At 45.3% G+C, this 18,096-nt stretch overlaps 1 protein-coding gene across 2 annotated transcripts in view; it reads left to right on the plus strand.

Annotated features, from left to right (window-relative positions):
• LOC126100408 (scavenger receptor class B member 1-like) overlaps positions 1 to 18,096 on the plus strand; it is a 276,724-nt gene that overhangs the window by 251,450 nt on the left and 7,178 nt on the right. For both annotated transcript variants that reach the window (XM_049911001.1, XM_049911002.1), the window contains exons 9-10: positions 1,786 to 2,018; positions 8,363 to 8,481. In XM_049911001.1, coding sequence (XP_049766958.1) covers positions 1,786 to 2,018; positions 8,363 to 8,481 — 352 coding nt within the window. The remainder of the gene's footprint in view (positions 1 to 1,785; positions 2,019 to 8,362; positions 8,482 to 18,096) is intronic.

Consider the following 18,096-nt stretch of genomic DNA (forward strand, 5'->3'; position numbering starts at 1 on the left):
CAACTAGTCAAACATTTTTATAAGTTTCTTTATTGTTTTTTATTGAAAAGTTAATCTATTTTTCAGAACAGATGAATTATCACTCATCTGAAATAATCTACTCATTTGTATTAAAAATTATGTAACTAAATTAAAGATTGGTAACGAAAAATAAGAATTTGTGAGATAAGTTAAAAAACATGGTAATCTTTTGCAAGATTCCATTCTTTATTCAATAGTAAGATCTTGTGGTTGTGTAACACAATATATTCTACCTCCAGCATGGTTAAAATGGAAAAAAGTAATTATTTGTACATTTATTCAAAGTGTTTAGATCAACCATAGTGTCAAGATCTACAAAAAGATGTGAAATAATTGCAGATAAAATGAATGAAAAAATTGATACCTTTGTTGAAAATAGTGATGAATTCAATGGGCAAATGCTAGCCCATTTGCCAGAAGAAAGACAGGTGCAGAAATTACTTGTATCCAAATACCAGATGCCACAGATAACTTGGTGAAGGACCTGGCAGCCCTTGATAGTGCAGACACATGGAGGATCTGAGCGCAGAAACAGAAGAGATGGGGGCAGTTTGAGAAAAAAGCATGTGGTCTGTTGCCCGAAACAGCTGGATATGTATATATGTATGATAGTAATACCGATTACAGCTGAATGGCCATAAGAATAAGTGTAATTCCTGAGCAGTACAGAACAACACTAAAACGATAATAAGTATTGTGATTAAGGTATAGTATTCCAGAAAGATCGGTCTTAATAACTTTCTGTTAAGCAAGTTTCTCATTACCCTCTAGTCTAATGTTATTAATAAAATGTAAACAAATGTATGGCAGCAGAACAAAGTGAATCAGTTGTGCAGAAAAAACTGTTCATAGATGGACGAGAAAAATCGATAAGGTTGACAAATGAAATTGGAGAAGGGAAAGAGAAATAGATGGGAGGAGGTTATGGCAATCGTTGATAACGTGACAGAGATGTTGGCTTCATATTATGCAGAAGGAACAATGCTTGAATTTGCTCAGAGAAAAGATACGTTAGTGAGAATCTCCTCTTGATTGCGGAGTGGTTCTAAGTAACACATAGGATACAGGGAACTTGCAGCTGAAGGCTCAAGAACACTAAATTGTTGAAGAGAAGTGGTTCGTTAATCCCCACAGTGCTGCCATCGTTCACATTACTCTCTACAGGGATAACGAACGAATGAGAAACGTTTCGGTTCAGATTACACACGGCTTTGAAGGCTTAAGTGTGCATATTGCCACCATTGGTAACTTAAGGTGTACCCACTTCAATGTGTAAGTTTTTTTTCCCTGTGTCCTACAGTCTTTCCGTAAACTTGCCCCATGGTTTACTATCTGATATTTTCCACACACGTTCTAATTGGGCCATTCTGATTATGCCACTGGGTGGACTACGTCTTTCAGTGTGGACGAACCGTTTTGAATACATGCATCCACGCTTCAGAACTTTAATTGCTGCCCTGGGGAAAATAAGCATTGATGGCTTCCTCTTGCCACATGTATTTAGTTAAAACATACTATTGCTAATAACTACAATTAATAGTCTTTAAATGAAGGAAATACTGCTGTAATGTCGTTCAGTACACTGTCCTGAGTCGCCAATTAAAATGTCTGCATTTATACCTCCAACACCCTGTGTAACATACCGCGTAAGAAGCTAATGTGACGTGTGTTAGAAGAGTATTTACAAACGCCTTTGTTGCATTAGTTATTAACTGAATGTTTTTATATTCCAAATTTATGAGAGATAACTGTTCCTATTTTCAGGTATCTTCCAGAGAACGAGACTATGTGGGTATACCGCAAGTACTTTTGTCGGCCTATACCAGCAGTATTTGGGAAAAACGTAACAGCATATGGTCTGAAGTTACGCCAGTACAAATTAAAAGATGACGCATACGACACTCCTGACAAGAATCCGGATAATTCGTGCTACTGTGATGGAAAAAACCGAGATTGTCTACCGGCAGGTGTATCAGAAGTTTCTCCTTGTTATTTCAGTAAGTCATGCACTTGAATAATCTCAGTTCCACTTGTTTTAATTACGCATTCATTTGAAATAAAACGAGAAAATAACAATTAATAAATCAAGAAAACACTCACAGTCAGACGTTAACGACATGAGTTTCACTCAGGTAGTTATTTAACATATTGTGAAAATAGCCTCAGTCATTATCATTAACGCTGGGTGACGAATAACGACGATACAAATCTTCTTGACCACACCGAGTTGATATCTTGAAGCAAAGAGTTAGTTTTTGAACCTTACAGTGAGAAACTGTAAGTTTACTCAAAAACATACTTATCAGTCGGCTCAGATTGCCGTTTGCTTTCCAGTGAGTAGCATACGAAACTGCAATTTTTCAAAGTTAGCATAATATTTCTCAGTTCAGTGATAGGCTTGTTTCCGTCGGAATCAACAGCAGTCCAACAATGACATCAATAGTTTAGATGACATGCCATCGTCCCATGCAGACGATGAAGAGACAGAGAAAGAATAAGAGAATATTGAACAGATAATTCAGTATATAAAGGGAGATGAAAATCTAATCATCATATGGGATTGGAAAGCGGTTGTAGCAGAGAGAGTAGACGTTGCGGGAGAATATAGGCTTCGCACTACAAATGACAGCGGAGAAAGACTAATAGAGTTCTGCAATCAGTAACAGCGACTGCTCTATTCAAGAGCCACAAGAGGAGCAGGTATATTTGTATAAGACCGGGAGATACGGAAAGATTTCAGTTAGATGGCACCATAGTCCAGTAGAGATTTCGAAATCATATATTGGATTGTAAAGCGTACCCAGGAGGAGATATACACTCAAATCACATTTAGCAGTGATGAAGAGTAGACTGAAGCCCAAGAGACTAGCCACTGTGTAAAGAAGTGGGGTACAGAAGTACTAAGGAATCAAGTGACACACTTGAAGTTCTCTGAGGCTATATACAATCTGATAATGAACAGTTCAGTAGGCACTACCGTTGAAGAGGAATGGACATCGCCAAAAAGGGCAATCATACAAGTTCAAAAGAAAAACATTGGGAGAAAGATGGTAACTGCCATGGTAAGAAACCATGGGTAATAAATACAATACTTCAGTTGATCGAGGGAATAAGGAAGTACAAAGATGCTCCGGGAAATTTAAGAATACAGTAGCTGAGGATGAAATAAATAGGACGGGCAGGGAAGTTGAAACGAAATGGCTCTATGGAAAATGTCAATAAATCTGAAAATAAATGATTGTCGGGAGGAAGGACGTACCCAGTATAAAAGCAAAAACCAATCTCAGTAAAATTAAAAGGTAACATTAAGAATGCAACGGGAATTCCACTGCTAAATGCACAGGAGAGAGCTGATAGGTGGAAAGAGTACATTCGAGGCCTCTATGAGAGGGAAGACTTGTCTGGTGACGTGATAGAAGAAGAAACAGGAGTCGACAGGGAAGATATAGGGCATCCAGTGTTACAATCAGAATTTAAAAGAGCTTTGGAGGATTTAAGATCAAATAAGGCATAAGGGACACATAATATTCCATCGGCATTCCCAATGCGAATGGAGGAAGTTTTAACCGGAAGACTGTTCATGTCGGTGTGTAGAATGTATGAGGCTGGCGATAGTCGATGACACATCACTCACACAATTCCTAACACTCCAAGAGGTGGCAAATGCGAGAATTATAGCACAATCAGCCTAAATCTCAAACATCCGAGTTACAGACAAGATTAATATGCAGAAGAATAGTAAAGAAAAATTCTGGGTCTGTTATATAACGATTAGTTTGGCTTTAGGATAGGTAAAGGCTCGAGAGAGGCGATTTTGACGTTGCAGTTGACAATAGCAGCAAGACTGAAGAAAAATCGAGACATGTTCATTGGCTTTATCTACGTATATGGGAAAACCATTCGACAATGTAAAATGGTTCAGCATGTCCGAAATTCTGTGAGAGATTGCTGTAAGATATACGGAAAGACGGTAGTGTACAATTTGTTCAAGAACCAGAAGTGAACAATAAGTCTGGAAAATCAAGAACTTAGTGCTCGGGGTAAGAATAGCGTCAGGTAAGGATGTGGTCTTTCTGTACTTCTGTTCAATTTATACATCGAAGAAGCAATGACGGAAATGAAATGTTCAATAGTGGGATTCATATTCAAAGTAAAATTATATCAATGGTTAGATTCTCTGATGACATTGAGAACCTCAGTGGAAGTGAAGAAGAATTAGTTGGTCTCCTGAATGGAACGAACATTCTAATGAGTCCAGATCATGTATTGAGAGTAAATCGAAGAAACACGAAAGTAATAAGAAGCAGCAGAAATTAGAACAGTAGGAAACATGACGATAGAATTGGGGATCATGAAGTACACTCCTGGAAATTGAAATAAGAACACCGTGAATTCATTGTCCCAGGAAGGGGAAACTTTGTTGACACATTCCTGGGGTCAGATACATCACATGATCACACTGACAGAACCACAGGCACATAGACACAGGCAACAGAGCATGCACAATGTCGGCACTAGTACAGTGTATATCCACCTTTCGCAGCAATGCAGGCTGCTATTCTCCCATGGAGACGATCGTAGAGATGCTGGATGTAGTCCTGTGGAACGGCTTGCCATGCCATTTCCACCTGGCGCCTCAGTTGGACCAGCGTTCGTGCTGGACGTGCAGACCGCGTGAGACGACGCTTCATCCAGTCCCAAACATGCTCAATGGGGGACAGATCCGGAGATCTTGCTGGCCAGGGTAGTTGACTTACACCTTCTAGAGCACGTTGGGTGGCACGGGATACATGCGGACGTGCATTGTCCTGTTGGAACAGCAAGTTCCCTTGTCGGTCTAGGAATGGTAGAAGGATGGGTTCGATGACGGTTTGGATGTACCGTGCACTATTCAGTGTCCCCTCGACGATCACCAGTGGTGTACGGCCAGTGTAGGAGATCGCTCCCCACACCATGATGCCGGGTGTTGGCCCTGTGTGCCTCGGTCGTATGCAGTCCTGATTGTGGCGCTCACCTGCACGGCGCCAAACACGCATACGACCATCATTGGCACCAAGGCAGAAGCGACTCTCATCGCTGAAGACGACACGTCTCCATTCGTCCCTCCATTCACGCCTGTCGCGACACCACTGGAGGCGGGCTGCACAATGTTGGGGCGTGAGCGGAAGACGGCCTAACGGTGTGCGGGACCGTAGTCCAGCTTCATGGAGACGGTTGCGAATGGTCCTCGCCGATACCCCAGGAGCAACAGTGTCCCTAATTTGCTGCGAAGTGGCGGTGCGGTCCCCTACGGCACTGCGTAGGATCCTACGGTCTTGGCGTGCATCCGTGCGTCGCTGCGGTCCGGTCCCAGGTCGACGGGCACGTGCACCTTCCGCCGACCACTGGCGACAACATCGATGTACTGTGGAGACCTCACGCCCCACGTGTTGAGCAATTCGGCGGTACGTCCACCCGGCCCCCCGCATGCCCACTATACGCCCTCGCTCAAAGTCCGTCAACTGCACATACGGTTCACGTCCACGCTGTCGCGGCATGCTACCAGTGTTAAAGACTGCGATGGAGCTCCGTATGCCACGGCAAACTGGCTGACACTGACGGCGGCGGTGCACAAATGCTGCGCAGCTAGCGCCATTCGACGGCCAACACCGCGGTTCCTGGTGTGTCCGCGGTGCCGTGCGTGTGATCATTGCTTGTACAGCCCTCTCGCAGTGTCCGGAGCAAGTATGGTGGGTCTGACACACCGGTGTCAATGTGTTCTTTTTTCCATTTCCAGGAGTGTAGACGAAGTTTTGGAATCAGCTACCTAATCAGCAAAATAATCTATGGCGGACGGAGCAAGGAGGACATGAAAAGCAGACAAGTACTGGCAAAAGGGAGGCATTCCAGGCAAACAGAAGTCTGCTAGTATCAAACATAGGCCTTAACTGGAGGAAGTAATTTCTGAGAATGTACGTTTGAAGCACAGCATTCTATGGTAGTGAGACACTGACTAGGAAAACTGGAACAGAAGGGAATGGAAGCCTATGAAATGCTGTGCTACAGAAGAATGTTTAATCTTAGGTGGACTGACAAGATATGGAACAAGGAGGTTCTCTGCAGAATCGCCAGCGAAAGGAAATGTGGAAGACATTGACAAGAAGAAGGGGCAGTACGATAGGACATCTGTTAAGACATCAGGGAATAAATTCCATGGTACTAGAGGAAACTGTAGAGGATAAAAACTGTAAAGGAAAACAGAAATTGGAATACATCCAGCAAGTAATTGAGGACGTAGGTTACAAATGCTACTCTCAGATGAAAAGTTTCGTACAGGAGAGGAAATCAATGCTGAGTTGCATGAGGCTATGAAGACCACGTTGAACTAGATAAGACAGGTCGCGGGTTAAATTAATATCCCCAGTTACTCCCATGTCGTACAAGCTGAAAATGCTTGAGAAATATTCAAATATGAGACACATTAGTGTTATCTAATTAGTCTCATCCGTACACTCCTTGTTTAACTGCTCTTGAAGCATGCCACCACACAAGTCAAGTTTCTTTTCTGCGAAGCTTGAGCAGCTTATGTCAGAGTTTGTTTCAATAGCAGGCGAAAAAGAGTACTATCGTCCAAAAAATGGGATTGCAGGGGAATGCAAAATAGCTAAGCAGTACTGGCTAGAGGGAAAATATCGTACAAGGCTGTAAAAGCATATATAACTAGGGGAACTATAGATACAGCCTAGAGGAAAGGTAAAGAGACAGTTGTGGAAATGAGAAACATCATTATACAGATCAAAAGCTGAACCGGGAAACCAGTACTAATCAAAGAATGGAGAGAGGAGAGGTGGAAGGAATATATATGAAATGGGTTTTCGTATGTGAGCAGTAAAATAACTGATGATGGCCGAAGCAGAGAGGATATGTTAACCAGTAATAGCAAGAAGAATGCATCTGTGGAAGAATATAAATTTAAGCGTTAGGAAGTTTGTTCCTAGATGTATTTGTCCGCTGCGAGGTTTGATAGTGAAACGTGGACGATACACAGTTCAGACTGTGAGGGAATACAGACTTTTGAAATGTGTCGCTACAGAAGAATGCTGAAGGTTACATAGCAATACCTTGTAAATAATTAGGAGGCATTGAGTAGAACTGAGGAGAAAAGAAATATGTTGCATAAAGAAGGAATCAAATGGTTCAAATGGCTGAGCACTATGGGACTTAACTTCTGAGGTCATCAGTCCCCTAGAACATAGAACTACTTAAACCTAACTAACCTAAGGACATCACACACATCCATGCCCGTGGCAGGATTCGAACCTGCGACCGTAGCGGTCGCGCGGTTCCAGACTGTAGCGCCTAAAACCGCTCGGCCACCCTGGCCGGCAAAAAGGAATCGTTTGATGGAAGTCTAGGGGGTCATTATAGAGAGACACCAAGATATGAATACATCGAGCAGATTCAAAGGGATGTAGGGTGCAGTTGTTATGAGGAGATGAAGAGTCTTGCACATAACAGAATAATGTTGAGAGCTACGCGAAACCCGTATTTCGACTGGAAACAGCAACAAAAGTAATAATAAGAATCGTTACTGTCTATGTCATGGAGTGTTTTTCAAATCTAATACGCATCTACTAACTGGACTCATCAATTCTTTCACAAGCGTTGTTTCTCTAATGCAACGAAAAAACATGACGTTTCCAATCAAATGGCTGACGGGAATTTTTAAGACTAACGATTCTCTGGTGGCGAGGAGGTTCGTCGATTAAATATGTAACAAACTTGTTTCAAACCTTGCGAAACTTTCTCTGCACTTCACTACAAAATCTGTTTTGAATATTAAAGCTACGAAATGACAAAGGAAATAGGCCATGAGACGAACTGAAATGACTTATTAGAAGACAATGATTACACTGAAGCCACCAAGAGTGATGACGGTCCTCTGGACATTACAAAAGGGTGTGTGAACACGACGGAAATCAGTGGATGCTCTGCGACCTGCTCCAGCGCGGGGCACGTGGTTGTCAAGGAGTTTCTGTGATGGGGGTGACAACTGCTAGATGGTTCTATGGTGCACGTACAGTCACGCGTACCTCGAGCCATATGGCGTCCAACTTTCTGTGCACAACTGGGAACCCTCTGGCAAAATGCTCCCGCGCTTTCATTCATGTCCACTGTCCAGTTAATATGTTATATAACTTTATTTAACCCATCAGTAGGTTTTACAGAACAGTTTATCTGACGAAACTGTTTTACAGGTTTTCTCATGTTCGCTTATAAAAATAAAACAATGTGTTATTGCCGTGAAGTATTATGTCACCAGTGAGGCATACAAGTGGCAGTGGTTTGTTTACTCTTGCAGATGTCCCAGCTGCGATATCTAACCCCCACTTCCTGAACGGAGATGAAAGTCTTCTACAAGCTGTCGATGGGCTCTCTCCAGACAAAGAAAAGCACGAGTCGTATTTCTCAGTTTTAACGGTAAGACGAACTGCCCGAATACTTAGCAAACATTCAGTTTCATGATGACGTAATATCGATGAAGATATTGCATTCCATAAGCATCAAACTACAGTATTTATAGTTCTCTTTGATGGTGTCAGTTTATTTTATTTAATAATCAGCATTTGACGGCTAGTTTTAATTACTTTTTTTTATATCTAGATTCTACTGGTAATGATAATACTGACACCGGTCTAAGAGACACAAAAAGAATGCTCTTTTAATTAGAGCAGTGCACTACGATAGGTATTATTAGCAACAACATCTAAGTGTGTGAAAATCCTACGACATGAGAAACAGACTAATAAAACAGATTAATAACATAAATTTTACCTACATTGATAGCGTCAGGCAATACGATACCTGGTGACGCTGAAGGAGAAACACAGTGCTGGACTCGTATTGTGGCACCCTCAAAGGCGTACTGTGGTTACAGCAGCTGCAAAAATCATCAGAAAAGGATGGACGGAAGTCTAAACCGTTGCATGTCTCGTCATAGTATATCGTGTCGAACCTCCTTTTGCTAGCTTACAGCAGCAACTCGGCGTGGCGTGGACTCAAGAATTCGTGAAAGTCCATGCAGAAATACTGATCCTCTATGACAGTCTATAATTGCGGAAGTGTTGCAGGTGCATGATTTCGTGCACGAACTAACTTGTCGATTATGTCACACAAATGTTCCATGGGAGGCATTTCGGGCGATCTGGGTGGCCAAATCATCCTCTCGAATTGTCCAGAACGTTCTTCAAACCAGTGGCGAACAGTTGTGCCCCAGTGACATGCCACACTGACACTCATAAAAATCCCATCGCTGTTTGGGAACATGACGTCCATGAATGGCAGCAATTGGTCTCCACGTAGCTGAACATCAAGAGGACCCAGTCCATTCAATGTAAACACACCACACACCGTTATGGATCCACTACCAGCTTGCACAGTGTCTTGTTGACAACTTGGGTCCATGGGTTCCTGGGATCTGCGACGCACTCGCACCATGCTTTTACCGCTTACAAATTTAAATTAGGACTCATCTCATCAGGCCACGGTTTTACAGTCGCCTAGAGTCGAACTGATATGGTCACGAGTCCAGGAAAGGCTCTGCAAGCGATCTCGTGCTGTTAGCAATGGCACTCACGTCGGACGTCTGCTGCCATAGCCCATTAGCGCCAAATTTTGCGCATAGTCCTAACGGATACGTACGTCCCACATTGATTTCTGCGGTTATTTCACGCACTGCTGCTTGTATGTTAGCACTGATAATTTTACCCAAACGCCGCTGCTCTCAGTCTTCAAGCGAAGACCGTCGAACACTTGTCCGTTGCGATAGGTGATGCTGAAATCTGGTATTCTAGGCACACTCTCGACACTGTACATCTCGGAATACTGAATACCCTAACGATTTCCGAAATGGAATTTTCAATGCATCTAGCTCCAACTACTCTAGCTCCAATTACCACTCCGCGTTCAGTCTTAATTCCGTCGTGCGATCATAATCACGTCGGAAACGTTTACAAGTGAATCACTTGTGTACAAATGACTGCGCCAATGCAATGCCTTTTACACCTTGTGTGCACTATACTGCCACCACCACATCGATATCACATGACTTAGTCAACTCAGTGTATTATTACCACCAGTAAATAGTACAGTGAAATTCAAAGTATTTAACATTTGGAGAAGTAATAACATACATTTACGAAGTAGTACTACAGCGTGCTGTTGAAAGAGGCATAAATGTGTTGGTTGTTCGCTATGTACATCTAAAAACAGACAACGCTCTTTTAAATGCATTTAAATATGTAAGTTCTTAGAATGAGATTTTCACTCTGCAGCGGAGTGTGCGCTGATATGAAACTTCCTGGCAGATTGAAACTGTGTGCCCGACCGAGACTCGAACTCGGGACCTTTGCCTTTCGCGGGCAAGTGCTCTACCAACTGAGCTACCGAAGCACGACTCACGTCCGGTACTCACAGCTTTACTTCTGCCAGTACCTCGTCTCCTACCTTCCAAACTTTACAGAAGCTCTCCTGCGAAACTTGCAGAACTAGCACTCCTGAAAGAAAGGATATTGCGGAGACATGGCTTAGCCACAGCCTGGGGGATGTTTCCAGAATGAGATTTTCACTCTGCAGCGGAGTGTGCGCTGATATGAAACTTCCTGGCAGATTAAAACTGTGTGCCCGACAGAGAATCGAACTCGGGACCTTGGCCTTTCACGGGCAAGTGCTCTACCAACTTTTTTTTTTTTTTTCAACAAAGAAATATTCATATAATTTGTTCACAACTGTTTCTCACACAAACTGTACTGGTTTCTTTTCTTTTTTTTCAATATGTGATAGTGCAATATCATGCTATAAAATTACAAATCAAAGTACACAGAAGTGTCACAGCGTGTTTTTCAATAGAGCCTGTTCCCCAAAAAGAATTTTTCAGTTAAATGGTTCCATAAAGTGCCTTGTAATTACAAAATCTTTGCTAAACAAAATATTACTGGACTCCATTACAAATAAGAGGAAAACTGTTTTACACAGTAATTTATTATGATCTCACTCAAAATTTGATAGGACATTTCAGTCAGTCTAAAAAAAAAAACCTAAAAAATAATTTATTGTATCTGCTACACAAAAAAACAGTTTGAATATTTGTAAATGCAGTTCAATGAGAAATGAATACTTCCTCCATTACCGAAAATTTCAAGTGGTAACTCATTGTTAGAATACACATATAGGGATGTGTCTCTGCACTAATAGCACAGCATAATGTTTCCAAGAAAGTTGGACTGTTATTAAACTTTTATTTAGTTGTACAACAAAAAAATCCCACTGCATGGGGTTTTTAAATTTCGTTATATGGCAGGTAAAATTTTGCACAACATGGTTTTATTTTTCTATGATTTTTGTTTTGTTGTGGTTTTAGGGCGCAAAACTTCTATGGTCATTAGCGCCCAGCCCGTGACTTAAGACAGTAAAAAACCGAAATTTAAAACCAGCAGCAATGGGAACAAAGTCAGAAAATTGGAGAAACTAAAAATAGAAGACTGCTTAAAAATCCACTACAGAAAGGGGGTGATTGTCCCCAAAAAAGGCTTCAAATGACTGACGTCATTTCGCTGTCACTAATAAACTGTAGAACGCGGTCGGCGGAGCGCGTGTCATCTGCTAAAATCGACGATAGATCAGGCGATAGCTGTAGACGGGAGCGTAACGGATTAAAATAGGGGCATTCAATTAAAAGGTGTCTTACCGTCCACAGCTGAGAGCAGCGGGGACAGAGTGGGGGAGGATCGCCGCTTAAAAGATGTCGATGGCTAAAACGACAATGTCCTATCCGGAGTCTAGCTAAAATTACCTCCTCCCGACGACGCGTTCGGGAGGAAGAGTTCCAAGCGCAAGGAAGGGCTTTCACTTCCCGCAATTTATTACAGGGAAGTGCCGACCAATGGGCATGCCATAATTGAGCAACATGGCGACATAAATCGTTCCGAAGATCGGTGAAAGGAAGCGACTGAATAGCTGGCCGAGGAAGAGAGACTGCGGCCTTGGCCGCTATATCGGCCGCCTCATTCCCACAGATACCAGCGTGTCCCGGGAGCCAGAGGAACGCCACCGAGACGCCCCTCAGGTGAAGCAAGCGCAGACAGTCCTGAATCCGGTGGACCAGAGGGTGCACAGGGTAAAGAGCTTGGAGACTGAGGAGAGAGCTGAGAGAATCGGAGCAGATAACGTACTGTATCCGCTGATGGCGGCGGATGTAGTGGACAGCCTGGAGAACAGCGTAAAGCTCCGCAGTATAAACCGAACACTGGTCGGGAAGCCGAAAGCGATTTGGGGTGTCGCCAACAATATAGGCACTCCCTACACCTAAGGATGTTTTCGAGCCGTCGGTGTAAATAAATGTGGCGTCCGTCATTTCTGCACATAGAGCAGCAAAAGCCCGACGATAAACAAGTGTAGGGGTACCATCTTTGGGAAATTGACAAAGGTCACGGAGCAGGCAGATCCGGGGACGGAGCCAAGGCGGTGCTGTACCCCAAGTTGTCAGGAAGGGTTTAGGAAAGCGGAAGGAAAGAGAATGGAGCAGTTGACGGAAGCGGACTCCCGGGGGTAGTAGGGAGGAGGGGCGGCCTGCATACCCTACATCAAAGGAGGCGTCGAAAAAAAGGTCGTGGGCTGGATTAGCAGGCATGGAAGACAGACGGCTAGCATAACGACTCAGGAGGACTGCTCGCCGATTGGACAGCGGAGGTTCAGCAGTCTCAGCATAAAGGCTTTCCACAGGGCTAGTGTAAAAAGCTCCAGACACTAAACGTAATCCACGGTGGTGGATAGAGTCGAGACGCCGAAGAATAGACGGCCGAGCAGAGGAGTAGACTATGCTTCCATAATCCAATTTCGAGCGCACTAAGGCGCGATAGAGGCGGAGAAGGACCACTCGGTCCGCTCCCCAGGAGGTACCATTCAGGACACGGAGGGTGTTAAGTGATCGCAGACAGCGAGCCGAAAGATAGGAAACGTGGGAGGACCAGCATAGTTTTCTGTCAAACATAAGACCCAAGAATTTAGCGACGTCTGAAAACGGAAGGTTGACAGGACCTAGATGTAAGGAGGGCGGAAGAAACTCCGTACGTCGCCAAAAATTGACACAAACGGTCTTACTGGGTGAAAAACGGAAGCCAGTTTCGATGCTCCACGAGTGGAGGCGATCGAGACATCCTTGAAGACGTCGTTCAAGAAGGCTGGTCCGTTGAGAGCTGTAGTAGATCGCAAAATCGTCCACAAAGAGGGAGCCCGAGACATCAGGAGGGAGACAATCCATAATTGGGTTGATGGCGATGGCAAACAGTACAACACTCAGCACGGATCCCTGGGGTACCCCGTTTTCTTGGGAGAAAGTACGGGAGAGAGTAGTGTTCACCCGCACCCGAAAAGTGCGCTCTGCCATAAATTCGCGAAGAAAAAGGGGCAGCCGGCCTCGAAAGCCCCAAGAGAACAGTGTGCGGAGGATGCCTGTCCTCCAACAGGTATCGTATGCTCTCTCCAGATCGAAAAATATTGCTACCGTTTGGCGTTTCCGGAGAAAATTGTTCATGATATAAGTGGAGAGAGCAACAAGATGGTCAACTGCAGAACGATGCTTCCGAAATCCGCATTGGGCTGGTGTTAAAAGGCTGCGGGATTCCAGCCACCAAGCTAAACGGTAATTCACCATACGCTCCAAAACCTTACAGACACTACTCGTGAGAGAAATAGGGCGATAGCTAGAGGGGAGATGTTTGTCCTTTCCAGGTTTCGGAACGGGAACGACAATAGCTTCCCGCCACCGTTTGGGAAAGGTACTGTCGGTCCAAATTCGATTATAAAGGCGAAGGAGGTAACGCAGACTAGGGGTTGATAAATGCAGCAACATTTGGACATGGATACCATCCGGTCCCGGGGCGGAGGAGCGAGAAGATGAGAGGGCATGTTGGAGTTCCCGCATGGAGAAAACAGTATTGTAGCTTTCGTGATTTGGAGAGGAGAAAGCAAGAGGTCGCACTTCTGCTGCACGTTTCTTCGGGAGAAACGCTGGCGGGTAATTTGAAGAGCTCGAAATCTCGGCAAAGTGCTGACCCAACGAGTTAGAAATTGCGACGGGGTCCACTAAGGTATCATGCGCGACAGTGAGCCCAGAGACCGGGGAGAAACTAGGCGCGCCTGAGAACCGTCGAAGCCGACTCCAAACTTCCGAGGAGGGAGTGAAGGTGTTAAATGAGCTAATAAAGAATTTCCAGCTTGCCTTCTTGCTATCGCGGATGACGCGACGGCATCGCGCACGGAGCTGCTTATAGCGGATACAGTTGGCCAAAGTAGGATGGTGACGGAAAATGCGAAGAGCACGTCGCCGCTCACGTATTGCGTCACGGCATGCCTCGGTCCACCAAGGAACTGGGGGGCGCCGGGGCAATTCGGAGGTGCGTGGTATTGAACGTTCCGCAGCTGTAAGGATAACGTCGGTAATGTGTGTGACCTCATCGTCGACGCTGGGAAAGCGACGGTCATCGAATGTCGCGAGAGACGAAAAAAGTGTCCAATCGGCTTGGGCAAACTTCCAACGTCGCGGGCGCATATATGGCAGTTGAGGCTGCAGCCTGAGGACACATGGAAAGTGGTCACTCGAGTGTGTATCATCAAGGGCGAACCATTCGAAGCGCCGAGCTAGCGGAACAGTACCGACCGCAAGGTCCAAATGAGATAAGGTTGTCGTGGAGGCAGACAAAAATGTGGGGACCCCAGTGTTGAGGCAAACTAGATCCGCTTGGTGGAAGACGTCTAGCAATACGGAGCCACGTGGACAAGGGTGTGGAGATCCCCAAAGCGGGTGGTGGGCATTGAAGTCCCCAACCAGCAAATAGGGGGGTGGAAGCTGACCAAGAAGATGAAGGAGATCAGCTCGTGCCATTGGTGTGGACGATGGAATGTATACAGTACAAAGAGAGAACGTGTATCCGGAAAGTGAAAGACGGACGGCGACAGCTTGGAAGGAAGTGTTTAAGGGGATTGGGTGATAATGGAGAGTATCACGGAGAAGAATCATGAGTCTTCCATGGGCTGGAGAGCCTTCAACAGAGGGGAGATCATATCGGACAGACTGAAAATGAGGGAGAACAAAGCGGTCATGGGGACGCAGCTTTGTTTCCTGAAGACAGAAGATGACCGGCGAGTAGGAGCGTAAGAGGACCGACAATTCATCCCGATTGGCTCGAATGCCGCGGATATTCCAGTGGATAATGGACATGGGGTGAAAAGAGAATGGAGGAATGGGACCAAAGTTGCTGTCAACTCAAAGACTGCTCGGAGCTAGCAACCGACAGCATGGAATGGCATTCAGCCGAAGGCAGAAGATCCTGATCCATAAGTTGGTCAGGAGCAGTCCCTGCCACCAGCGATCGGCCGGTTGACCGGCCACCAGCAGTGCGCCTCGGCGACACGGAAGATGGCCGAGGGCGATTTCCGCCAGGTGGTGCTGTAGAGGGGGCACGCCTTGGCGGAGAAGGAGAGGAACTGGGTTTCTTTGTAGCCTTCTTGGAAGAATGTTGTTTAGAGGAAGGAGGAACCGATGGTTGTGAAGCTGCGGTTCGTAAAAACTCTTCACGAGTATGCTCTTTTTTCGAAGACTTGGCGTCCGACTTTTGGGCTCGAGATGTAGCAGAACCCGACGAAGGGTGAGCCATAGAGTGGGCAGGCGAAAGTGGTGAGGTTGAACGAGCGATCTTTGCGCTGGCCGATCTGACGACCGTGGTACTAAAGGTGAGGTCGCAAGTCTGCGTGGCCGCCTCCTTTGTTGGCCGAGGAGAAGCAAGGACAGTGCTGTATTTTCCTGTCTGAGGCACGGTGGGCTTGCGACTGGCGAATAATTTTCGAGCAGCAAAAGTCGACACCTTTTCCTTCACCCTTATTTCCTGGATGAGCTTCTCATCCTTAAAAACGGGGCAATCTCGAGAGGAAGCAGCGTGGTCACCCATACAGTTGATGCAGCGAGGGGATGGAGGTGGACAAGCACCCTCATGGGCATCCGTGCCACACGTAACACATTTGGCTGGATTGGAACAGGACTGGCTGGTGTGATTGAACCGCTGACATCGATAGCAACGCGTAGGGTTTGGGACGTAAGGGCGAACGGAAATGATCTCATAGCCTGCTTTGATTTTCGATGGGAGTTGAACTGTGTCAAATGTCAAGAAGACAGTGCGGGTTGGAATGATGTTCGTGTCAACCCGTTTCATAACTCTATGAACTGCCGTTACGCCCTGGTCAGACAGATAGTGCTGAATTTCTTCGTCAGACAATCCATCGAGGGAGCGTGTATAAACGACTCCACGCGAGGAATTCAAGGTACGGTGCGGTTCCACCCGGACAGGGAAGGTGTGGAGCAGAGAAGTACGCAGCAATTTTTGTGACTGAAGGGCACTGTGTGTTTCTAACAACAGGGTGCCATTCCGTAATCTGGAACAAGACTTTACAGGACCTGCTATTGCGTCGACTCCTTTCTGAATAATGAAAGGGTTGACCGTGGAGAAGTCGTGACCTTCATCAGACCGAGAAACAACAAGGAACTGTGGCAACGATGGAAGAATCGTCTGTGGCTGAGACTCAGTATGCTTACGTTTGTGACTAGACTTAGTGGAAGGTGAGGAAACCATTGCGGAAGAATCCCCCATGATTACCGGCGTCTCCGATGGCGCGCTCCTCCCTTGTGGGGGCCCTCTCTGAGGGCACTCCCGCCTTAGGTGATTGTTCACACCTCAGGTCACACCTCCCGACAAACGGACGGAGGGACCAATCGGCATTTTCGGAAGGTATCAGCTCGGGTAATCACCCCTCCCTGGGCCTGGCCGTTACCAGGGGGTACGCACGTGTCCTACCTGTCTACCCGGGGCGGGGAATTACGCGTTACCCCGTCACCGGCTACGCACGAAGGGCGTGGGTCGGCCTTCAGACACGCACAGGGAGGAAGAAAGAGAAAGGGAAGGGAAGGAAGAGAGGTCTCAAACGCCGCAGCGGAGAAAAGAGAAAGAGAAGAGGTAAGGAAAAGAGAAGGACAAAGGAAGGAAAAAGACAGAAGGACAAAGGAAGGAAGAAGACAGAAAAGCAAGGAAGGCAAGAAATGCAGTACATTTACGAGCGTCCGTCTCCGGACGTAGGCACAAACCATACTCCCAGATGGGGAGAAAGAGAAGGAAAGAGCCAGAGGTGAGGGGAGGAGGGGCGAAGATAGGGATGGGGAAGGATGCGGAATGGGAAGGTATGCAGCCCGGAAAGGAAGGAAGGCCACATTAGCTCGGGGTCCCGTGCTCGCTACGCACGTATCCACAAAAGAGTTGTGGACCCCCTGGGGGGATTTTTCTATGATGTGATACATTCTGGAGAAAGCAATCACAATCTGCTAGAAGTACTGTTATGTGGGAATGCTACTTACTGGTAATTACACAAAATTATTTCAGAAATGAGATATTCATACCCAAATTAAAGTGTGTTTAGCACACAGCCAGAACAATACTGACAGATAATTTATTCTTTTATGTACACAAAAAGGGAATGTTATTACATCTGAAATTGACGATATGTATCAGTGTCTGGATGCACAGTTATACGAGCATGAGGAGATGATTACAATTTACAATACATTTGTAATACACCAATCTTTGCACTTGCAGTTAAATCTTTCCATTACAACTGATGGAACTCACACAAAACACTGGAAAATTCACTAAGAGAAACAGATTGTATAAAACATTAGCACAAAATATGCTTCTTTATATCCGCTCATCCCTGTGTATATCACAGATCATAAAAATGTTTAGCTTATGACTGTGCATATAACAAGTAAGTACCTGATAACACCACTTAGCAACCATATGTAGCAGCAGTGACTCCACTGCCACCACGAAAATCTCAAGCAGGATTGCACATATTTACGTGATAGAAACATGAATATGTGTCAATAGTGAGAAATGTTCTCCAACACTCCAAAGGAATGTCACAATTAACACTCCCAAGAACACTCAGGAAGGCAAGCATTTTCAAGTGTCATTGTGAACGGCTTCACATCGTGTT

The sequence above is a fragment of the Schistocerca cancellata genome, chromosome 9 (genome assembly GCF_023864275.1).
Source record: "Schistocerca cancellata isolate TAMUIC-IGC-003103 chromosome 9, iqSchCanc2.1, whole genome shotgun sequence".
NCBI lineage: Eukaryota > Metazoa > Arthropoda > Insecta > Orthoptera > Acrididae > Schistocerca > Schistocerca cancellata.